General features: G+C 43.6%; 1 protein-coding gene across 2 annotated transcripts in view; it reads right to left on the reverse strand.

Moving 5' to 3' along the window:
• SLAMF1 (signaling lymphocytic activation molecule family member 1) overlaps positions 1-24,582 on the reverse strand; it is a 32,989-nt gene extending 8,407 nt beyond the window's left edge. For both annotated transcript variants that reach the window (XR_450135.3, XM_007171753.2), the window contains exons 1-4: positions 24,394-24,582; positions 16,098-16,439; positions 13,857-14,141; positions 3,038-3,136 (exon numbers count right to left, since the gene is read on the reverse strand). Coding sequence is in view for 1 of the 2 variants with exons in the window: in XM_007171753.2 (XP_007171815.1) it covers positions 3,038-3,136; positions 13,857-14,141; positions 16,098-16,439; positions 24,394-24,469 (802 nt within the window). In the remaining variant the exon portion in view is untranslated. The remainder of the gene's footprint in view (positions 1-3,037; positions 3,137-13,856; positions 14,142-16,097; positions 16,440-24,393) is intronic.
• Positions 24,583-24,801: the final 219 nt, after the last annotated feature.

The following is a 24,801-nucleotide window of genomic DNA, read 5'->3' on the forward strand; positions in this document are numbered from 1 at the left end:
ATGGTTTTCCTGTGCATGTGTGGGCGTGGAGTATCTGCCTGGTGGTTCCAACTTCACTTTTTTGGTCAGGGTTGATAACTGGCTGAGGATGCGTGTGGGGGGGGGGGGATAGGGAGGGAGGATAGGGTTTGGGGTGATCAGAGGAGATAACAGAGGGGGCACAAGTTAGTTCTGTGAAATACATCCTTCGGTTCAAAACCATGAATGTTTGCACAGTCAGAAGCCCCCACTCAGCACTGTCCTAGGGGAACAAATAGTGTAGAGAACAGACCTCGGTCCTTAAGGACTTTCCGTCTTTCAGGTCAGCTCAAGCTGAAAATTACAATTGAGGGGACAGTCCTAAATGGTCAGAGAGATGGACAAAGCAAGGCTGGATGTTGCTGCACAAAAAGACCGCTGGATCAAGATAATTCAGTCTCATGATTTTTTCCCCCAATGCAGGAACAGGTTTTCAAGAGCCAACTCAACTCTAGTCACTGAGGCCTTAGGATCTAATGAAAAAGATCTTGACCTTAGAATTGGGGCATCCACCTTCTAGCCCTCATTAGCTGTGTGGCATTGGACAACATGTCATCTCAATGGGTCTCTTCTCTTACCATAACTGTAAAATGAAAGCATAGTCGGTCTAGTATCCTTTTCAGCTCTCATCAGAGGCATAAAGTTGTCTTATGTTACGCTAACCTCAAGTACTTTAAATCTGCTCTAAGTGCCCTTCCCAGATCCTTCCAGTGCTGCCCTCTGTTGGCAATAGGGATTAAATATTGATGCCTACATTAAGAGATTAATCTTTCTGTGTGTGTGTGTGTGTGTGTGTGTGTATGTATCTATCCATCTATTTGTCCATCTCTCATCCATCATCTATCCATGGAAGCCACCGTGTTCAGTGCTTTCAGTGTATTGACTTATGGATCCCCAAAACAATACCATGAAGTACATAATATTATTCCCATTTTGCAGATTTGTTTGCATTTCGTTTGATCACAGAGCTTGTCAGTGGCAAAGTCTGCATTAGAATGCTAAAAATCTATGTTCTGATCTAGTGTATCTCCTGGACACGAAATTTCCAGAGAGTCCATTTGAAAACCTTCAGAGTCAGGCTGCATTCTGGAGGTGACACCATTAGAAGTTGGCAACAGAATCTCTTGAGCAAAGTCTTATGGGGGTACAGCAATTAAGTATAAGTTTTTCCCACAGACTTATCCCGCAGGGTTTTGTATGTTCCTGGCTTACAAGGAATACACGGTGATTAGAAACAAGGATGGGTACATGTGTTGGGAAAAGTAGTAGAGAATTGTAGTGGGGTGGGGAGCACTATTCCCTTCAGAGACAACCATGTGATGAGCAGAATGTAGTTGAGGAAAGAGTGGGGGTTAGGATCCCAGGACCTTCACTAGCTGGGTTAATGCCGGTATGTTAATCTCAGTTTTCTCATCACTGGTACTTCACTGCTTCCTTATTGTCTAAGACAAACGTGGTTGCCCTGGCCCATCCCCATAGACTCTCATCATGATTTCTGTCTGCATTGACACACTCCTCCCACTCCTCTCCAGCTACCTCTTAGATGGAGGAAATGAGACAAAGTAGGTGGCTTGCTATGACCTAGATTTTTTTTATATAAGCAAAACCAACATCAGAGTGCTGAGACAGGGCTTTTCCAAGAAGGTTATATGTGGAGAACACTGATCTACTTGAAAATGAGATCGGCCATCAGATCTGTGGTGTGAGGATCAAGTTCTATTCTCCCCATGGGAAGACCAGCCCAGGGATCTGTTCTGATCGTGGGGCAGGACCTTCTGATGCTAATGTGGGTGGGTGGTGGGTAGTGTGGCTGAGGGGAGCACACTGCCCTGGATATTGAATCATAGGACAACTTGGAGGAGAGGCCAGGAGATACTAACTCTAAGCATTGAAACTGCAAAGGAGTAACTGGGCCCTAATGGTGTCAGTCTACCCTGGGTAACTTTCCATAACTATTTAGTTTGGCTTTAAGTGACCACATGAATTGCACACTTGTCCAAGGTGAGTCAGAATTTGTGCTAAAATGGTAATAAAGTGTGTTCTCTCTGTCTTCTGATAACCTGTGGGCCTTCCTAGAGGAACACACCCTGGTAGTTGGGACACATAGTTGCAGTTCTGATTCCCTCACCAACCAGCTGGGTGACTTTGCAGGAGTCAGCCTCTGTGTGCCTTAGTTACCCCATTGCTACGTCACATAGAAGCAACTATATCCTCCTTTTCTCAGAGAGATATTGTAAGCATAAAAAGAAAATATAGGGACTTCCCTGGTGGTACAGTGGTTAAGAATCCGCCCGCCAAGGCAGGGGACATGGGTTCAATCCCTGGTCTGGGAAGATCCCACATGCCGTGGAGCAACTAAGCCTGCGCGCCACAACTACTGAGCCTGCACTCTAGAGCCCGCGAGCCACAACTACTGAAGCCTGCACACCTAGAGCCTGTGTTCCACAACAAGAAAAGCCACTGCAATGAGAAGCCCGCGCATCGCAACGAAGAGTAACCCTCGCTCGCCGCAACTAGAGAAAGCCCGTGCACGGCAACAAAGACCCAACGGAGCCAAAAATAAATAAAATAATTAATTTTAAAAAAAGAAATTATAGAAAGGTTTCAACCCTTGTGTAAAAGCATCCTTTTTATTAGTCAGTAGTTATAACTTTACTTGAACAAGATTCAAGGGTCCTCTGTATTCTGCTCCTAGTGAATATTTTAAGCTTCTTATCTGGATCCCTTCCTGTACACACCTCTGCTGCAGTGTTAGTCATACTGAATTTAAATTATCTGTGTCATGTCTCCCATGTTAAATACCTGTGGTTCATCTATCTTTTTATCCCCACAGGCTACTGTGGCGGGATCAAGCAAGACATGTTGAATGAAACTGAATTGAACAAGATCCCAGGATAGGTTTATGTAGTGTTTTTGCAAAGACATTCCCGCAGAAAGCCACAGTGGTGAGAGCAAGTGTTTGTGGGGAGAGGTCCCCTGCTTACCACAGGGAGTCTGATAAGAATCTATTGTCACCTACCTCTTCTTCTCAACAGCAGTATTACCACTTGCAGAATCATGATGACACCAACGATGACCCCTAAGAAGAGCCCAGCATACAGTCCCCATTGTCTTGATTCTGAAAAAAAAGTCAAAGGGCAGTCTCAAAAGTGCTGTGAGTTTAAAAACAGCCCATGTAGAAGTGGGGAGACCTAGCCTCATGTTTTCTGTCTACATTCTTTCTCAAGGGAGACATTCGTTCTTATGGTTTTAGAGATCAGCTTTAGACCACTGAAGAGCTCCAGATCTGTTTTCTTATCCCGATTTCTCTCACTACTTTTGACTTTCATACTCCTAATTTCTTTAAAGATTCTTCTATTCAAATGTTTTATTTTTCACTTCACTTTAGACAGTTTACCACATGACTAAAATTAAACTTATCTTTGTTTTTTCTAAGTCAACTTCTCTGCTCAGTTTCTCTGTTTTTAAATTTCTAATGTGTCCTGTATCCATTTTGGTAGAAAGAGCATGATGTCTCCATGTGTTGTCTCCATACTCCCACACCATTCTCATGAGACACTGGGAGGAAGGAGGATCTACTTATGTTTTTTAAAAATAAACATAATGGTGCTATTATTGTCCTTCCATGCAAATAACTGTATTGAACCCACTAGACCTGAACTGAAAGAAAGTCATGTAGTTTTCCTCTGAATCTGTCCTGTGTTTAATATTAGCACTAGAGTACATCATGCAGGCTAAAAATCAGAGTCAGTTTTCATTGTTATTTCTTCTTTGCTCCCTTTACCAAATCCTTCTGAACCAGGAGCAGCACTTTGGAAAACAGTGGACGAGACCTCTTACCCCAGTAAATAAGACGTTTAGCTCAATAAGATAATAAGAGACAACTATTGAGCATTTACAATGGGCCAGGCATTTTTTTTTTTAGTGTATCTTGTTTAGTAATATATTTAATCCTCACAAAAATCCTATGAGGTAGATACTCTTATTACTCCCATTTTATGGATAAGGAAGCTGGCACAGAGATCCTCAAGAACTAGAGGCTGGTCTAGGAGTAGAAACATGGCTGAATACTGAAGACAGACTTCTTGGAGAGTCAGGGAGACTTATGGGCTTGGGGTAAGTTACACCGGAGTAATTAACGGTGGGGGACAACCTGAAGCACCACTAGGGTTCTAAGTAATAGCATGCACGTTCTAAATAGAATAATACCAGGAGGTAACGTTAATGTGTAAGGGTAACTTATAAGGATGGTTGTGGAATCAGCCTGCTTGTTGTTGAACTTATGATGGATTTGTTGGGAAGAAACTGAAAGGAAGAAATAGGTAGGGTACAAAGGGGTAGGGTGCTTGCAGACACTATTCAGATGTTTACAGAGTTAACCAAAGATACAGACTAAAGTCTCAACAAATTGATGAAACGCACCCCACCAAGATCCAAGTGGGCCTTCAGCCTGTTAGATAACCAGAAGTTGCCTCCTGGGTTTGAAAATATTCTCTTTTTCTTTCTAGGCGTTTCACACATTGTCATCCCAGGGAATCTCACTGAACTGGGTTTGTAAAGATCTTGATGATAGAGTTTCTTCCCAGAATTAAACATGTTTTAACCCTGCCAGATACCAACTTCAGCAGTCATTTGACCCCTGATCAAAAAAGCTAGGGGGCAAGCAGAGAGTTGTAGTAAGACTCCTGAATTTATATAAAGCATGAAATAAGAGCACAAAATCACTGCTGAGGCTGGAATTGCCCTGTGAGTAGCTGTACCCTGAGTAACCACTCTGAATGGCTTATGGTTGCTGAGAATCCACTTCACAGGTGTGTGTGTGTGTGTGTGTTGTCCAAGAAACAGTGAGAGACTGATTATTCAGATTGATATTGCCAACACCAGAAACCCATGGAGAAAGCTTTCAGATCCTAAGATAAAGAATCAAAGCCAGAAGCCTAAGTACCACCAGGTTTCATCAGCCCATGGAACTGACCCAGCAAATAGTTATAGTAGCATTTTATATTTCAAGACTATTTCCTCTTTTTTCTTCCTTCATGTATTTTGAGACCTTCTAAAACAACGGTTAATTTAAGAACAAACACTACAACTATTTAGGTCATTTTAAAAAATACTAGTTCTCTCAAATTTCATACAGATAAAAATAAAATAAAACCAACAAGGTGGTGCATCTAAAACTAGAAAATAGCAAAATAAATAAATACATAGATACATACATAAAATAAAATTAGGAAATAGCAGATGACATAAGTGCATCTGTAACACTTCTGCCAAGTGAGACTTTTTCCTATTGCTGACAGCTCAGCTGCCCACCTACTCACATAAACTAAAAACGATGGGGACATATTACTGGCCCAGAGGACACAATGACACCAGCCCTCTCTTTCTTTTCAGGGTCTCAGGAGGATGAAAGCTATCTATTCCACTTGTCCTATGACATACATGACCAGCTTCGGCCAGTCCAACCAGATCTGAGAGGCAACCTGGCCACAGTCCTGAAAGATATTTCAGAAGTCCAAGTTTTCTCCTAGTCTTTGGATACAAAGTAATATGAATCTACTGGAGGATTTAAGTTACAGGACCATAGACTTTTGTAACCTTAAAGGAACTGTAGTGCTTATCTCACCCAGCTCACTAATTTTATGTTGAGGAAACTGAGACTCAGACAAATGTACCTAGAGTCACAGAAGAAGGTGATGGTCGAGCCAGGTGACATAAGACCTGCAGAATTTATAGTTTGTCTTTTAGCCTGTGGTGGTGAGGCCTCCACATGGAAAGCAGCAGAAGGCTGGGATGCCTGGGAGACCTCGTGAGTCAAAAGCCCTCTGAGGTGCCAACTAGTCCCTTCACCATCTTCCATCCAACACCTGTGCATGTGCTCGGTCCTCTATTCTCCCTCCCGCTGCACCTTCAGCGGTCCACCGCACCCCCCGCCCCCGCTGAGTCCTGACCCACCCCCCCCCAGGTCAATCTTACTTCCTCTGTGTGACTTTTCCTGACCATTCCAGCTCCCATTCTTCCCTCCCCCTTGGACTCTGAAGCACCTTGGTTTATGTCCTACATCTTAGAATTATCTCTGCTGTGGAGACTATTTTCAGTGAGGGCATTTGGAGCCAGACAGATGGATTCAAATTCTGGGTCTACCACTTGACAGCTCTGTGACCTCAGATAGGCTGCTCCTACTCTCTGGGGCCCCTGTTTCCTCATCTGCAAAATGAACATAAAAATATTCAGTTCACAGAGCTGTTCTGATGAACCAATGAAATAATGTATGGAAAGTGCTCAGAGCAATGCCTGCAATCCAGCACGTGGTGAATAAATGTCAGCTCCACTTGCCTCAATTCTCTAACTAGCTGCTAGGGTCTTGGAGGCCAGAGACCACCTCTTTACTTCTTTTGCAGCTCTCTTACTACTTGACACATAGAGGTCCTTGGTAAATTCTTGCTGGTTGATTATAAGGACAAGGAGATAGGTTTGATCTCAAGTCCAGAGGGGTCCCTTCACTGATGTTCAGGGATGCTTCAGCACCATCATGTCATTTGCTTATGACCTAATTTCTCTGTCTACCAGGCCCAAATATTTCTACACTTGTTGCTCATCTTTTTGGTGCTCTTATTCAATTATGATATGTATATGGAAACTAAATGTCAGAGACTCTAGGCTGTCAGGAACTTGGGTAAATATGAACAAAATGCTACTTTTACAGCTTGTTGGGGTCAGGCTGCCCATGATTTCTGTAATTTCTGGGAATAACTTCCTCATGGTCCTCTAAGTTTTCTCTCCTGCAGCTCTACTTGTTCTAGTCTCGGCTGTCCTGGGTGCAAGGTTCAGTGCCTTCATCAGTTTCTACAAAAAACAAAACAAAACAAAACAAAAAAACCTACACTAAGAATTGTGTGGGTTCAAATCCTCTAGTGTAGATTTGAAGGGTCACAAGGAGCAGATTCCATCATGAACTAGGCAGCTTCCCACCATCTGACAGGCTCAGACCCTCTCTTTCTCTTCCTATATCTGCACAAGCAACATCTTCCCCCATTATAATACAGAACTATCTAACCTACAGCTGGATTCTTTGGGGGCGGGGTCTCACCTTCTGCAGTCTAGCATTTATGAAGCTACTATCCTAAACAAACTCTGTTCCCTTCCAAAGAGGAATTCTAGTAGTAGTTTCCTTAATATGATCATATTTTTCTACTAGTAGCTTCTGAGTCCTATCTAGATTGTAAACTCCTTGAAGGTAGATGCTGTACCTTATGCTTCATATGCATTCCCCTTTCCACATGACTCTGTGTAAGGCAGGAGGGCACTCAATATACACGTGATGGGCTAAGTTAATTTAGAGGCAATAGAATGAAGCTCGGAGAATTCTGTCATGTACCTTTCGTTAAGAATTATCAGAGCACTAAGTACGAGAAAGTCTGGGAAGGAATGCAGAGTCATCTTCTGAATGGCCCAAGGCAGGGGTAGAAGGGAACAAGCAATGACCTACTTGGCATGTGCTTTATTATAACAAAACGGAACCAGGAAGAAGGTGTGCATCTGTGCTCTCAGCACCATCTGTGTTCCTATTTTCAAACCACCATTTCCTGTGGCAGAATCTCCAGCTCTCCTTCTTTTTGCTCAGTCATGTAGTGAGGCCCCTCAGGATGGCAATGCTCAAAAATCAGCTCGAAAATATTGTTCTGGGGTCCACAGGTCCCATTCTTCGTCCACAAAAAAATGTTAACATTCTTAAACAGGAGGTTTGGGACTTTTTCCTCCCTGGAGCCTCTTAGAGGTAGCTGAGCAGGCTGGTTGAGAACTCCAGTACATTTTATGAAGAGTTCTTTGCACAAGTCTCCACCCCTGGTCTTCTATTAGATTGGCTGTGGTTTAAACCTGATAACTTGGCATGTAGACATGCCTCCAAGGAAAATGCTGAAGGGCCTTTTTTATCTCTGAAAGTCTGCTGCCACGGAAACACAAAAGCTCCTCTCTCTCAAGTCCCCAAAGCTTTATTCTTTAAGGCAGGTAAAGAAGAAAATAAAAAGAATCTGAGAAACAAATGTAGCTAATCCTAGGAGATACTGAGATGCTAATGTAACCGTCTGAGAGTGCCAGATCTCTTTCCTGCCTTTCATGTGGTTCTGTCAGAAAGGCCGCCTGCCTGGAGCACATCAACTTGAAGAAGTCAACCATCTTCAAGAGACATCTTTTTGCTGGTGGCAGTTTCCTCTCAGAATTGTTAGTGGGGGAAGGGTGGTCCTAAACCATACCATACACTAATTTAAGATCTGGGACCATCCAGGTAAAAATTATTACAGAGTTCACAGCTTCCAGAAAAATCCCTTACAACTGCCTATCCTATCCAACATTGTGTTGCAGGGGCTACTAGGTGTGCCTCCAGGGGCATTTTCATTCTCCCATGACAATGTAAGTCTTGTCCAGTCACATGGCTGCCCAGCTAAGGATTACATTTCTCAACATCCTGTGTAGCAGGTGTGGTCACATGACAAGGCTCTGGTCCGTGAGAAGTGTCCAGGTTCCATCCTTCCAAGATTGTTGCCATGCGTCCTGGATTGGGAGTACCAGGGAGAGGGACCTGCTCTGTGCATGGAACAGCTAGGTGACTCTGTAACAATGAGAGCTCCCTTTTGATGAAATGGCCTTGTTAGAAATGGGGAGCCCCCAGAACACACTGGCAGGTGTCAGCTTTTCCTTCCACTGAGCTAACCTAGACTTGCTGAGCCAACGTTTTGCTAATCTGCAGAAAGGGATCCTCTTTTCAAGATGAGCTTCCAGGGGTGTTCCCTTTGAGTTGAGCTATTTAAGGTTTAGTATTACTCATTCTTGCACAGAAAGAACTATTTCAGAACATGGTCATGAAGGACGGCAGCATGTCACACACTGTCCAGTGTTGACCCACATCGACATGCACTGCATGACCTAAGAGAATGCTTGGTAGCACCCTTGGAAATGGACTTTGCAGTAAAGAGGCATCATAACAATAGACATGAAGGTGTTTCTTGCTGTAAAACACTGAGATAGCAGTTGGAATAAAGATTTATGTATGATGGAGAGCCTGGACAGTTGTTAGAAAGAAAAGATTTTGAGGAACAGGGAATTCCCTGGCAGTTGAGTTGTTAAGATTCCATGCTTCCACTGCAGGGGGCCCTAGTTCCATCCCTGGTTGGAGAACTAGGATCCCACAAGCCACGCAGTGCAGCCAAAAAAAAATGAATAAATAAATAAAATAAAAATCGATTTACCTTTAAAAAGAAAGAAAAGATTTTGAGGAACAAATATGTTCTTTTGTGGTTTAGTTTGAGTCCTGATGAGAAGCAGTGCTGACATCATGTCTCATTTGCTCTCATCACATCATTAACCACTTTGAGTTTTTCATTAATGAAAGTGAAAAATATCTTAAAATCACTGTCCTCATTATAGATGGTGAAGTGACCTCTAATAAACCCTCACACCCCACCACTTCAGCCCAAGGCTGGGGTTTCCCTTGAATGGAGTCTTTGTTAAACAAACAGCCACTGCTCTGGTTCAGGCCTCATCATCTCTTGATGGGTGACTGAAATAATGGGCCCTCCTCATAACTAGTTTCTCTTTCTTCTGCCTCTTCCCCACCCCAATCTATTCTCCACATCACTGAATTTTCTCTCTGAAATGCAAAGCTGATCGTGTTACTCCTCTACCTAAAACTATCTATTAGTTCCCATCAGGATACTATAAGATAATACAGAACAAGACCCAGTTATATCTGCCTTTTCCTTTGCCTGGAATGTCTTTCTTTTATCTGCTTGGGTAATTTCTACTTGTTCTTCAAAACCTTGTTTATGTCACATCCTCTGTGATGCTCTTTCTGATTCCCTGAGACAGTGTCAATCATTCCCTCCTCTTGGTTAATTTGCACATACTTCTGTTTTGCACCTGTTGCACTACCAGACCTGGGATAATTAGTTATTTACAGAAGTATTCCTTCTTTAAGGGCAAGGACTGTGTCTTTTTTTGTCTTTGTGTTCTCAGCACCTAACACAATGTTGGAACATAGTAGAACCTCAGTAAATGTTTTGTCAAACTAAGCACAGTAATTTAAAAATTAGTGACATTCATTGGCAAACACAAATCAATGAACTAACAAAACTCTGTTTTCCATATTTAGGCAACCTGGTATACTGCGAACGGCATGCCACAAACTAGCTGTGTGATTTGTTTCTGACATGCTGTGGTTCCCCATCCCTGGAGGCAGGGGAGGGGATCTTTACTTGTGTTACGGGTTGAATGTGTTTCCCCCAAAATTCATATGTTGAAGTCCTTAGAATGTGACCTTATTTGGAGACTGGGTCTTTACAGAGGTAATCAAGTTAAAATGAGGTCATTAGGGTGAACCCAAATCTAGTCTTACTGGTGTCCTTATAAGAAGAAGAAATCTGGACATGCAAAGAGACACGAGGGGTGAGCATGCCCAGGGGAAAGACTGTGTGAAGACACAGCAAGAAGGTAGCCATCTACAAGCCAAGGATAGAGCTCTCAGGAAAAAATCAACCCTGCCAGAACTTTGATCTTGGACTTCTAGCCTCCAGAACTTGCAAAAATAAATTTCTGTTATTTAAGCCACTTCGTCTGTGGTGTTTTGTTATGGCAACCTTAGCAAACTAAGTACAGGTGGGTCCTAATCCAACGTGACTGGTGTCATTATAATAAGGGGAAATTTGGACAGATATACACATAGAGGGAAGACAACGTGAAGAGACAAAAGGAGAAGACAGCTATCTACAAGCCAAGGAGAGAGGCCTGGAACAGATCCTTCCCTCACAGCCCTCAGAAGGAACCAACCCTGCTGACACCTTAATTTTGGACTTCTAGCTTCCAGAACCGTGAGACAATAAATTTTGGTTATATAAGCCACTCAGTTTATGGCATCTTTTTACAACACCCCTAGCAAACTAATATACCTTGGTAACGCTTTATTAGCATTTCTTATTCAGGTACATACAAACTGAATCATAGAATATTTACTCTGGAAAGAATGTCACTAGTTCACCATTTTCATTTCACATATAATGAAACAGAGGCCCAAGAAAGTACAGTGGCTGCTGGGTATTTGTCTTAATGCCTGAGCTGAGGTCCTGACAGGGCTTTCCCATGGTGCCATGTTTCCTCTTCTTCTTGTCCTTCCCCATCTCACAAAAGCCTGCTCCATACCCAGTAAATCTGGTCACACTAGGGCATACTTGGTCCTCAAAGTGGCTTAGATGGGTAAGAGCATCTTTACATGCTTTTCTTTAAAGAGTACTTTTTAAATTTTTTTTTTTTTTTTTTAGTTTTTGGTTGCACTGCACGGCATGTGGGATCTTAGTTCCCTGATCAAGGATCGAACTTGCGCCTCCTGCAGTGGAAGCACAGAGTCTTAACTGCTGGACCACCAGGGAAGTACCTTTACATGTTTCTTTCTTTTTTAAAAAATATTTATTTATTTATTTATTTATTTTTGGCTGCGTCGGGTCTTCGTTGCTGTGCGCAGGCTTTCTCTAGTTGTGGGAGCCGGGGCTACTCTTCGTTGCGGTGCGCGGGCTTCTCATTGCAGTGGCTTCTCTTGTTGCTTAGCACGGGCTCTAGGCGCACGGGCTTCAGTAGTTGTGGCTTGCAGGCTCAGTAGTTGTGTCTCACGGGCTTAGTTGCTCCGCTGCATGTGGGATCTTCCCGGACCAGGGCTCGAACCCGTGTCACCTGCGTTAGCAGGCATATTCTTAACCACTGCACCACCAGGGAGTCCCTATATGTTTCTTAAGAATGTCCTGAGCTAAGTGCCCCTAGTCGAAGCTTTATGGCCAAGACTTTGGAAAATATTGATTAAATTCTCATTAAACTATATTGAGGAGCATGAAGAGAATTATTCCTCTTTTCTGAGGTGGGTCAGGGTAAAACATTTGGTGCCCTGTCTTTACTCTAAGAGGGTTGCTACGACCAGAGAAGGCTGTGCAGGGGTAAGGGCTACTCCTTCCTCAGCCCTGAGGGAAAAACACACATTTTTATTATGATTTATAAGGCATTTAAAAAGTGTATTATCTGTTCCACTAGTACCTATGAGGATTTCAGAATCAGACAACTCAGCTCTGCCCCTTGCTCTGTGTGTGACCTTTCCATATCTTTGTTTCCTCATCTGTAAGGTGGGGATACTAATACTATTTGGTTGCTGGGAGGATTAAATGAGATGCCACATATTGACACATAGTAAACAATTAAGACCTTTCAGCTGTTATTATTTCAGATAAAGAATCTAAGTCTTAGACAGGTTAAGTGGCTTATCCTTGTGAGTAAAAAGGGTAATATTGGATCTAGGACAACTGGAGTCACATTCTGTAAACTCCGCACTCATGCAAGACTGCTTTCTTGATCCCACCAGCATGTTCTGAATAGCTGTGGGCAGAGAGAGAGGTCTGAACTGGGGGAGGAAACTGTGAATGTGGCTTGTGTGCAAGGTGGGCAAGCAGCCAGACACACTGAGTGGGTGGACAGCTGGCCGACTCTGCCATGAATGGCTGGGGGAGGAAACAGGCAGTTGGTTAGGCTCACCAACGAACTCTCAGATGCAGAGACCAGGTGGATTTTCCCAGCAGTCCCTCTAGAATACCTCAGGGGAGTCGCTGACTGGACATGCTCTGCTGAAGGGCATGCCCTGGCTGCATTCCCCTGTCCCTGGATCCTTGGTCATCTGGAGAAACCCTCCAAATATACACCAAGTCTACTGTGGGCAGGAGTCTCCTTGGAATGACTCTTGTTTCCCCCCAGTGGATGCAGAGGGAAGAATGTCAGTGCACAGGTAATACTTTGCAAGGCCAGCACCCTGGTTCTTCTGTCCCTGAACCTACCTGAGGCATGGACACAAGATCGATTAATGAAAAGGCTCAGTGGTCTATCCTGTTTCCAATCTCAAGTGGTTAGATGAGCTTACTTAATCAGCCCTTCGTTCCTTTTGATAACAGAATAATGATGCTGTATCTTTCCAGAGAAAGATCAGTCAGAAGATCTAGGTTTAGGTGCTGACTCTACCATTTATTAGCTGAAGAAACTTGAGGAGGGTACTTACATGCTATGAGTTTAAACTTCCTAATTTGTGAAATGAAGATGATGACAACACTTATCCGATAAGATCATTGTGAGGATCAAAAGAGATCATACAGTTGAAAGCGCTTTGCCAATAATAAAGTGCTCTATGATTTATCATTTTCCCAAACTTCACAGTCTAGGTCTTAGTCAGAGAACTGACTACCCTGGCCCTCTGACCTGCTTTGGGATTCACAGTACATTTCATGAAATGTGGCCCTTTATTACATCCTGCTTTTCATTATTGAGCACATGTGTCATGTCTTATCTTTATAACATGTTGATGGAGAGGAGAGGTCATTTATCATATCTATTCCCAATTTCCTACAGCATAGGTGATTGATAAATTCTTATTGATGGTGTAGAACCATCCCACCATTAGTAGAGCATGGACTTGGGAGTCAGGACCTGCCACCTGCACTCCCTCACCCGGCCAGCCTTTCAGGTTGGTGCCACGGCAGGAGGGGAGAGGAAGGATCACAACTTGAGACCTGGGCTCCGGGTCTGGCTCCATCATTTCTCATTGGTTTCCTCCACTGTGAACTGAGCATAATGCCACCCCAGTCATTATGAATTGTAACCACTCACTGAATGCACATGGGAGGTTTTCACAAACTATAGAGAAAATATAAAGTGTTGTTCCCAAGGTGAAGACCATGGCTATGGAAGAAGAGCAATTGGTCCAGGTGGGGACTGAGCCCATATCATTAATGTGGCACACTAGCCGCCACAAGGGCACTCACCTGAAGAACCGAGGCTGCATCTGGACCACGGGATGAAGGTCTGAGAGCCATTGCTGATGGGGTTGCTCACGGTGCAGATGTAGATGTTGTTGGCATCCTGAGGGCCAAGGGTGAGATACAGGAGGTGGGAGTTCTTGGTGGGGCTCAGCAGGGGGGCACCCGCCTCCTCACTCCAGTTGTAAGCTACATGGTCCCCTTTCTCCACCATGCAGGCCAGCATCAGGCTACAGGTCCCATTCTCCTGGCTGGAGTTCAACACCTTAATTTCCGGAGTGGAGACCTGTTCTGTCAGGAGGAGGAGGAAGGGAGCCATCACTGAAATGAATCCTCTGGAATGCTGACTTAACCTTCTTGTTAGAAGAAAATGCAACCTAATGGCATCTTTCCCTCCCTGTGGATCTGCAGTGTGATTTATTTCTGTGGGGACCTACTGCTTCGTACCATCCCTCTCTCATATACCCCTCCCCCATACTCCTTTCCAGGATCACCTTGGGATAAAATAGAGAAGAAAAAATTGCCTTTTAGTTCCCCCCTACCAGTACTGTTAGGGCTCCCCTTGCCTTTCTGTTGTTCCTCATCTAGGTTGCTCTCCTGTATTCTACCTGTGGTGTTTGCTGTCAGCTAACTCCCCCATGGGTTTTAACTGTCCTTGGCTAAAGTATTACCTTCCAGATCTAAAAGAATGACTTTTTACTGGTGAGATTTCATCTATACTCTGTGTGTGTGTGTGTGTGTGTGTGTGTGTGTGTTATAGCAAGTGCTTTAGGGTGTCTGAAATTGGGATAGCCACAGGCCTCACCAACTTATCTCACTCTAATGCTGTGAAATAGACAAGGTAAAAGGGAAAGTCTTATTTATTTAGTACATACTATAGGACAGGCATAATGCTAGAATTTCACATTCATAATATTCTTTAATCTTTTCAACAACTTTCTCAACAATTATGAACCTAGTTATAATTATTCCCATTTTATAGATGAGGAAACTGAGACCCAGAGAGGTGGAGTGTCTTACATAATGTTACTCAGCTTCTAACAGCCAAACTGAGATCTGAAACTACGTCTTTCTGACTCCAAGATTCAGACTCTTTCTTTGACTTGAGAAGAACACCATGGTTGCAGAAACCATATTTTCTCAGGTAAGAATTTGATCATAAAAGACAAGATGTGACAAAGGAAGTGAACTGTTCTAGAAAATGCATGTGTAATCTTTGTGCTCATGGCAGCCTTGCCCCGGGAACACTATTGGAATGATCAGGACACCCTGATACCTGGTGGAAGGCTGTGGGAATTCTGCATACACTGTTTGGAGGGAAGGGAATGCTAAGGCCAGGGGAAGGGCAGGGAGGGTATTTCTGTCTCTCCTGTAGGTACCTGAGGATTTTAAAGAAATGTTGGGTGTTTGGGGCTCCCTGTCCCATCCTCAGAGATAAGAAACTCACTGTGAAGAAGCAGGGTAGCCCACATGGCTGCCAGGATCCCTGGGAATTCAAGGGAGCCTTAGAACTTAAGAGACAAACTCTGGGTGTGTTCAAGAGGGGCTGGTAGGTAAAGAGGCTCAAAAATGCACTGGCCTTAGATTTAGATGGACCTACTTTCTAGTTTAAGTTCTGCAACTAAGCAATTTTATAATCAGAGCATTTGTTTAAGTGAGAAAAATATGCCTCTTCCACCAGGTAGATGCAATCCTCTGCCAGGAGGCGGGGCTTGGTGAGTGGTGTGTGGGCTGAATTTCAACCCTCCTTCTCCCAGGACTCCTAGTGCAGTGAACCCACCTACGCAGATGTGAGTAGGAACGTGCAAACCACTTATCTCTAGATTTCAGTGTCCTCATCTATGAAAGCGAGGTTGAGCTTGATCAGTGAGTGGTATTCAAAATTTTTTAATTAAAAAAAAACACCTTTTTTTCAAATAAAATCTTATTTGTAAATTGAGACGCTTGGGGCTCCAGGTCCTCTTGCCTACAGGCAGCAGGGCTGTAGGCAAGAGGTCCTGGACCCCCAAGAAAATGGGGTTAAAGGTAACTTGTGCTAATCAGCTATCACTAATGTGCAATTTGGACGAAAAAAAAGATTTGTGAACTTCTAAAACTTCTTCCTGAAGGACGGTTTACCCCTGGACTGAGACGTCTTTCAAGTTGCTTCCAACTCTGAATACCCTTTGCTTCTGAGAGAGGCCTAAATTCTTAGGCAAGGAACTATCTTGTCCCTCCACTGGGGACTGGGGAAGCCACCATCATTACCATAGAGCTTCAGCTGCAGGCAAAATTGCTGGACTGAAACATTTTCCTCCAGGCTCATAAAGTACCAGCCCTCATCCTCCTTCCTGCTTTTCAGGATCCTCAGGCTCAGGTTTTCTGGATGAAACTCATAGCCATTCTCCAGATGGCGTGGAGAGTCACCTTTCCGCAGATCCAGAGACACTATTTTCTTCTTGATGGTGTCTACAGGTGATTCTGCCATTGTGACAAGGATGTGGATACTCTTATTCATGCTCTTACTTATCTCCTCAGATGTCAGGGGCAGCAGCACACTGCTTCCCAGCCTCCCAAGGATCATCACTGGGCAATTCGTTGAGCCCTCACCTGTGGGAGGAAGGAGAACGAAGTCCCTTATTATGGAAGCCTTTGAGACTCACATCCTGTCTGTGGATCAGGAATAATAGACTGGACAATCTCCCTCTTCCTCTTGGCCAATCCCTGGGGTTGCCAGGTCCTTAGTAGTTTATAAGGACTGTCATGAGGATCCCACTATATTCTCAGTATTTGCCACTATATTCTCAGTGTTCAAAACTTCCAGTGGAAATCTTAAAATCACTTATGATAGAGCTGTATAGACTAATTAGGACACTGGGTTTCTTTGATCTAGGAGGAAATTCTATCAACTCAGATTTATAGTTAAGGCACCTAAGGCATAGAGAAGTTAAATGACTTGCCTAAAGTCATATAACTAGTAACTGGATTAATTCCTCAGCCAGACTTCCCACCACCATTGGATATATAGCATGAAGAATGGAGAGTAACTGAAACTAATTCTGAGCTTGTGAGCCCAAGAGACCAAGGTTACAGAAGCATCATTTCAGATGCGGAGGAAAGAGAAAAGTCTGAGGGATGTGGAGTCCAGGAGGAGATGAGCCTCATATTCAAACTGTGGAATCCTAACTCCCCCAAAAGCTAAGATATTTAACAATGTCAAGGGTGAGAAATTTTTTTATTTCTCTTTTTCAAATAAGCTGAGCCAACAACAACCAAAAAAACCCAAACCTTTCAAACCACCACTGTAAAGGATCCTACTGCTGATGATTTAACACCTCCCCTCTCCGCAAACCCACAACCTCAGTTGATGACCCTGCTTCTCATTTCACTGAAAAAGGAGAAGAAACAAAAGAGAACTTCCATTTGTTTCCACCACCAAGTCAACCTACCTACTTGGATGGATGGTCTCTGCTCCCAGATAAGGCTAGCCTCTTCCTTCATGGAGCACTCACTCCCTTCAAGGCTTTGCTCCTGCAACTTCCCCCACCCCTTGCGTCATCAACTTTGTTATTGTTATGGTATGCTGTGGGTTATTTCTATTAACACACAACATACCAACATGTAATTTCCCTCATCTTAAAAACCCCTCCCCTGGTCCCAGGTCCATCCCCAGCCACCTCCCCATTTCTCTGTTTTCTTTTATCCCAAAGTCCCTTAATGTGTGTTTATACCTTCTGTCCCCATTTCCTGACTTATTTTTCCTAGTACCCACTCCAGACAGGCCTTCTCCTTACTACTCATTGGAACCACTCTTGTCAACGTTACCATATATTCCATGATACTAAGTCATTTCTCCATCTTCATCCTTGCTTTCTCATCTTGCTTTCACTTGGCATAGTTCATATTCCCCCTTTGAAACACTGCCTTCATTTGGCCTGGGGAGCAACACACTCTCCTGGTTTTCTTCCTATTTCATTGGCTGCCCTTTCTCAGTCTCCTTGCCTGGAACCTTCTGCTCTTAAAGACCTCTAAGACTGGAGCATCCCAGGACTCAGTACTCAGACCTCTTCTCTATCTCAGCCACACTTATCTAGTTGCATAGTTTGACATGTTTCTGGAATGCTTACAGAGATATATCTCTTACCCAAACCCTTCACAGTACTCCAAATTGCCTACACCGATTGGTATTGGTATTTGGAGGTCTAAAGGGCATCTCAAACTTAGCAAATGAACTCTTGATTCTATAGCCCCTTCTGCAAACAACATTACAATTCCTAGGCCAAAACACTGGAATCATCTTTGACTCCTTTCTTCCTCTAATACTCCACATTCAATCTATCAGCAATCCTGTTGGCTCTGCCTTAAAAATATATCTGGCATCTGAGGACTTTCAACCACCATCATCACCAGCCTGGCCCTGCCATTGTCTTCCAACTAATCTCCCTGCATCCATGCAATGGACAGCGTAACCTTTTAAAACTATATCAGATTTTGTCTCTCTCCTGCTTTTAATCTTCCAGGGCTTTCTAAGCACCCATAGAATAAAATCCATAGTCCCTGTTATTGCTTCAAAGACTGAATAACCCAATCCCTGGTACCTCTCCAACTCCATCTCCTGTCCTCACTGCACTATGACCACACTGGCTCCGGCTGGTCTGTAACTCATCCAGAATATTCTCATCTCAGAGCTTTTGCATTTGCTGTTCTCTCTCTCTCTCTCTCTCTGGCAATCTCTTCCCTTACATATCTAAAGAGCTCATTCCCTCATTTTATTTTAGATTTCTGCTCAAAAAATCATCTTCTCTGAGAGACCTGCTCTGACTATCCTATCTATCCTAACCTATCCCTTCTTGTTGTGCTTATTACTGTCTGATGTTATACTGTATATATTATTCATTTTATTTTTTAACACTAGAATGCCAACTTCTCAAGAGGAAGAATTTGATTTTGTTCACCGCTTTGTCCCTAGGACTCACAACTGTGGTTGGCACATAGTAGGCTTTAAATAAATATCTGTTCAATTTATGAATGCTGAAAGCCATGTTACCTGACTAAAACCTCTCTTATTTAGCTCTATCCAGTATGTGACTGAACTTAATAATTGAACTTAACCATAAGCTAATGTTCATAAAAGAAGGAGCCCATGAGTCAGAGAGAGCACAAATTGTTCTAGTTGATAAGAAAGTCAGAAGACTACAATAAAACTGTCTGCCTAAGTAATGCAGCCACTTAGAAAAGACACAATAACTCGTGGTTAAGATGGATGTTGGAACTTTGGGCAAACTGATTCAGATGTTCTTGACACCAACATGCTCTGAGATCCTGTAAAGGGCCCAGCTGATATCAGACTAGAGATTCAGAGGTTGGGAAAAAAGATAAATCAGGATTTGAGTGGTTGACACATAGTATTTTTTTTTCTTTTGCCGTGCCACATGGCTTGCAGGATCTTAGTTCCCCAACCAGGGATTGAACCCTGGGCCCCGGTAATGGAAGCCCGAGTTCTAACCACTGGACTGCTAGGGAATTCCTGACACTTATCATTATTAAGGAATAGTGAGAAAGACAATTAGGCATTTGCTCTTTTACATATTGCTAATACATCAACTCTTGAAACAGAATGCTCTCCCTTGTTGCTTAATTGATTCGATAAGGACTGCTGTTCATGGTGCTGGTGTTGCTGTTTTTATAAAGATAAACTGGAGGGCATGTTGGAATTCCTTCTAGCCACACTTATGGATGCCTGACTGTCCAGATAATGTGGTAGGTACAGTACCCAAGAGAGTAACCTCTTGAATCCTGAACTTAAACTTCTACCAATAAAGGGATAACAGAAAACTAGAACCATCCATGCAAGGAGAAACGTCATGTGGTACATGGGCCCCCTGAAATTGTGTACAAAAGTGGTATAAATAAGCATATGTACATTTTTCTGGGAGCATAGCCATAAATGTCATCTCTCAAAGGAGTCTGGGCTTCAAATCAAGGTTGAGAATTGCCATCATACTGTTGATTATTTTGGATCAATTTTAATATGGAGAAAAAAGAAATGGAAATTATACCCATTCATAGACCATAAGTCTCCACTCTGCTGTGTCTCCCGTGTGCCCCTTCCACCCATGTAGCCCAACAGACTCTTTACACCATGGTTGTTTTCAGAACTTGGAATTGGAAGGGAGTCAGGGGGAAAAGGAAATAGAGGATGGGGCAGGGAGTAGCCAAAAAAAAGAAAAAAGAAAAGAAAAAAAATTTTGAAAAAAGAAAAGAAGAGGGTAAAGAGGGAAAGAAAGAGAGGGCAGATGAGAAGAAAAGGCTGAGTGGTTTAGGCAGACTCAGTCATGGGGAGTGGAATCAAAACTTCATCAGGAAGAGACCCTCACACGCTACAACCCACATAAAGAATGATGATGTAACAACTGAGTGTGTGAATGGCCAGGTCTGCAGGGGGTACATGAACTCATTGCCACCTAAGCAAGAGTGGAAAAATAAGTGGGGACTTTAAAGTGGTTCATAAAACCCTTCAAGTAGAGTCCCAGCTCCTGAAACATCCTACTGCCTGATGAGTGTTTTCCAGCGGGTCTGTGATTCAGTCAGCCCCTGGTTACTAAGAGAGTCTGGAGGAAACATTTGTAGCTGTTAACACCAACTCACTTTCCTTCCAGGGCAATTCTACTTAGAAAGTAGAGTGATTCACCTGGGCCCGTGGATATTTTCCTGAAATCAGTAGCATTTAGCCAAACCTTTCACAGAATGGGATTCTACCTAATGATAACTTTTTTTTTGCCCAGCCCTGATACTGGGCATCTTGCTACAGCATGTCTTTCAGGTAGGACTCAGAGCCCTCACAGTTCTTACGGGAAATCTAGGCTTACAAAGAAAAGATAATGTGTCTTTAATAAGTCTCCTTTTTAAACTGAAGTCCTACCAGCTGTCCTCCGAGTCCCATTCCTTGACGCTGCTGGATATTTCTATCTTAGAATATTTGCACTCACCATTCCCCAGCCTGAAAGCCTGTTACTGCGCTTTATTTGCCGGGTTAACTTCTTCTGTCCTTCAGGCCTCTGCCTTTGACCCTTGGCTTAGATTCGGTTTCTCTGCCATGTGCTTCCAGTTCACTTTGCATCTCTCCTTTCATATCACTCAATACACTTTTAACTCTGGTTCAATGCTTGTCATCCTTACTCAGTTATAAGTTTCCAAGAGTAGGGACTGTGTCTGTTTTGTTCACTGCTGTAATCTTAATACCCACCTGGGACATGGTAGGAACTCAATAAATCCTTTTTGCCCGAGAGAATGAAAAAACTGAATGAGACGAATGAATGAATGAACAAATGACAAAACAGAGTCTAATTTCTCTCTCTCCAAAATCTGAATGTACTCTCCTTTATCTTTATAACATCCATAAGAGTTGTTTATGTAGGGAGGTGAAGGGGACCCTTATCCCTATTTGCCAGGTGAGGAGCTAGAAGTGCCTAAGCTATGAAACCTCTGTTTCAGGTGCAACAGGCCACTTACAGTTCCCCCTGAAAACTCACAGCACTTTACCTCTGCATCTGTGCCTTCATCTAGAGTACTCTTTTCAAGTTATATAAAAATCCAACCTACCTGATGTATATATTTAAAAGGACATGCAAGAAACTGGTAACAGTAGGGAGGGGTATAGAAGGGAGATTTGTCTCCATTTTGTACCCTTTTATACTGTTGAAGTTTTATAGACATACATGTGATACTCTTCCAATAAACAAACTCTTTAACAAAAAATTAAATGAAAGCTACATGATGAAAGATGTTTCTATCCACTTTTCAAATTCCAGATCAAATACTTCCATACGCCTTGTACTTCCTTCTTTGATTTTGTCAACTTCTCTCACCTTTTGAAAATTCCTATATTTCATTTCAATTCAATTAAAATCAACTCGTATGCTTCAATTATAGATAGCATATTCTAATTTTTACCATGGGACCTGGATACAAATTTTAGGATTCTCCTCCTCCCTAAACATAAGCTTATCGAGTTTCATTCATTCAGGCCTCTGGAGTCAGGCTGGGTGATTAAAGAGAAATTGCTAACTACTCTGTGCCTCTTTTTCCTCTTTTATAAAATCATAATGTAACAATAACTACACATATCTCATAGGGTTGGTATGATCATTAAATGAATAATACACATAAAGCACTTACAACAGTGTTTGGTATACAGCCAGGATGCTGTACATGCTATTATTATTCATTCAACAAACATTCATGGAAGGGCTCTCATGTACCAGATACTGTGTCAAGTACTAGGCAGAGGCTGTGGTTGTTCATTTTACTTCCCCCACACCTCACATAGTGCTAGCCACATCGTGTGTCCTTAGTAGACCATTGCTGAATGGGATTGTTCAAAGGCAATCTATGGATAAAACCAAATAGCCTTGAGGTTCTGATTTCCAGTCCAACACTGGAGACAGTGAAGGTAGTGGCATTATATCACAGTATTAAAGCTTTTGAGAGATGAAAGTGCCTAGATCTGCATCTTGGGGTACAATGGGCCAGTGAACAACAAGGTTGGGCCAAGTCTAGGATGCCCCCACTTGTCCCTCACCTCTCCCCTTATGTGTGTGAAGGAGGTGAGGAGGACCTGAATGAAGGAATAAAAAATCCCACTGGGGTAGATCCATCAGTTGTAAGAGATGCACCACTCTGGTGGAGACGTTGATAATGAGGGAGGCTGTGCCTGTGTGGAGGTAGTTGGAAATCTCTGTATCTTCTGCTCAGTTTTGCTGTGAACCCAAAACAGCTCTAAAAAAATGAAGTCTATTAAAAAATGTATCATTGGGTGAAATGGAAAATTCACTTTATTGGGGGGAGGGACATGTGGACTTTTTGACTTTTACAGTTTTGACTGGGAATTGGAAGTCAAGCTGAGTAGAGATGGGAAAGGGAGTGGGTACTGATTTTACAAGAATGGGGTTTCTTGGTTGGGTGAATCTGTCATGAATGACCTGTCCCATTTGCAAAGCATTTCCATCTGGGTTTTATTGGGGTTTCACAAAAGGGTGCATATTTTAAAATCAAAACACTAAAATTTTTGTACATATTTCAGAGAAGACAAAGGCAAGGAAGGGAGACACTACCGATTGGGTAGACATGCCTATGGGTCTGGGCTGTTTCTCACTGACCAGTGACCTTCAAAGCTTTCCGTGCAGCAGCTGTCAGCAGAACCTGAAATGCCAGGGCCAGGCTGGCCAGGAGGCAAGCCAGCACAGAGATAGAAAAGTCCAGCTCACTGTTCAAACCCATCACGCCTGATAGTCACTAAGAAGAATTCCAAAAATGGTGGAGTCACAAATGGGGTGCACCCAGTAAAGTTTGACTCTCCCTGTGATGGCTTAAAGTGGTTCTGTTTGGCTTTCTGAGCCCTCAGTTCAATTATTGCTCTCTGAGACCTTGGGTAGCAAGAGCCATGGGTCTGCCTGATTCTGAGGAAAAGTGGGGCCAAGGAAGGGCTATTCATCTGGGAATCTGGCAAAAGAGAGATCCCAAGTGCAGCCCCTCTGACAATCCTAGCATATCCCTGGGCTTCTCCTGGAAAAGTCCATAATGGATTTGTGGGCTTGAAAACCCCAAGAACAGAACATCCGGAGCCTCAGGACGTCTCCCCTCCCTTAATGCCGCTTCCACTCCAGACTGCTTCCCACAGTCCCAAGGCATTTAAGCAGAAAGGAGATTCTCACCCACTCCATAGTGAGTCCAAAGTCTGCCCATTGCTTGGCTTTTTCTTTCTCAAGCACATTTTCTCATAGCTCAGCTATTACTAAACAGAGAATTCCAGCAAACCAGAAAGACAGGAGCAGAGCCCAGCTCCAAACACTTTGTCTTGTGTCCGGCCCTACACTGGAGCTGCCCTGACCCTGAGCATTTCCAATTTGCATTTATCACTTACTGTAACCAGCCCTGGGCTCCAAAAATCCTGGCCTCTCCCCCTCTTGCTGCCTTGGAGCCTTCTCTTCCAGGAAAGTAGCCACCAGTATGACCACACTGTGGCCACTATCTGTTCTCAGCCAGTGCCTGGGGTTTTCACTTCTACCCTCTCTTCCCACTACAACCCTTTCATGTAGGTGGACCATGCTTTTCATTTGTCTGCTTGTGTGTGTGTGATGATCCCCATCCAGGACAGGGTTGTAGGAGTAATATTCTCCCAGAGCTCCATCCCTACAGCTCATTCCCTTAGCCTGGGTCTTTGCCAGAAGGATACTCATGCAAAACCAACCACTCAGCCAGGACTTTGACTGGAGCCTCTCACACAGAGAGGCTGGTCTAGAATGTGACCAGTGCCTTTGGCTTAGAGCTCCTGGTTTCCTTGGAAACTAGGACTGGTGGGGCTTAGCCTCAGAAGCCAGGATCCCAGTAACTTACAATGTTCCTTCCTCTTTAAAAGAGGCAGGAAGAACTCAGAGTCAGTCTCTGAGGAAGAGGCAGCCGAAAAACAACCCGTCACCCCTGCATCTTCTCTCCATCCATGGGCTACAGCTGATTCCTGGCAGGTAATTATGGGACCCAAGCCCTCAGACAGATGAGCACTCACCTGTTCTGCAGCTCAGCTCAAAAACTAGGGAGAAAAACAGCAGGACGTTCAAGGAGAGGAGCCCCTTGGGATCCATCAGCCAGTGAGGAGAGGGAAGGGAGCCTGGTGAGGAGCCCGGCAGCTGCTCGCAGACGCCACGGCAGAGTGAGCTCTTTGTCAGGCAAGTGCTGCCTCTACTGTCTAGTTTATGCATCAGGAACCAGCAGGCTTCCTGTCTCACTGGGACTTTTTCTGCCTGTGCCTCGAGGATTGCTCATCTCCTTTCAGGCTTTAAGTCACTCTGCTGTTCCCAAGAAGTCAAAGTCAGGTGCTTAGACTGCAAGAGCCGAGAAGGGAGCTGTGTAGTCACCTCGGTCAAACCCCAGCCTTGGGCAGAAATGTGCTCCCCCCTCCCTTTCTTAGCTGTCT

This window comes from Balaenoptera acutorostrata, chromosome 1 (assembly GCF_949987535.1).
Source record: "Balaenoptera acutorostrata chromosome 1, mBalAcu1.1, whole genome shotgun sequence".
In the NCBI taxonomy this organism is placed as follows: domain Eukaryota; kingdom Metazoa; phylum Chordata; class Mammalia; order Artiodactyla; family Balaenopteridae; genus Balaenoptera; species Balaenoptera acutorostrata.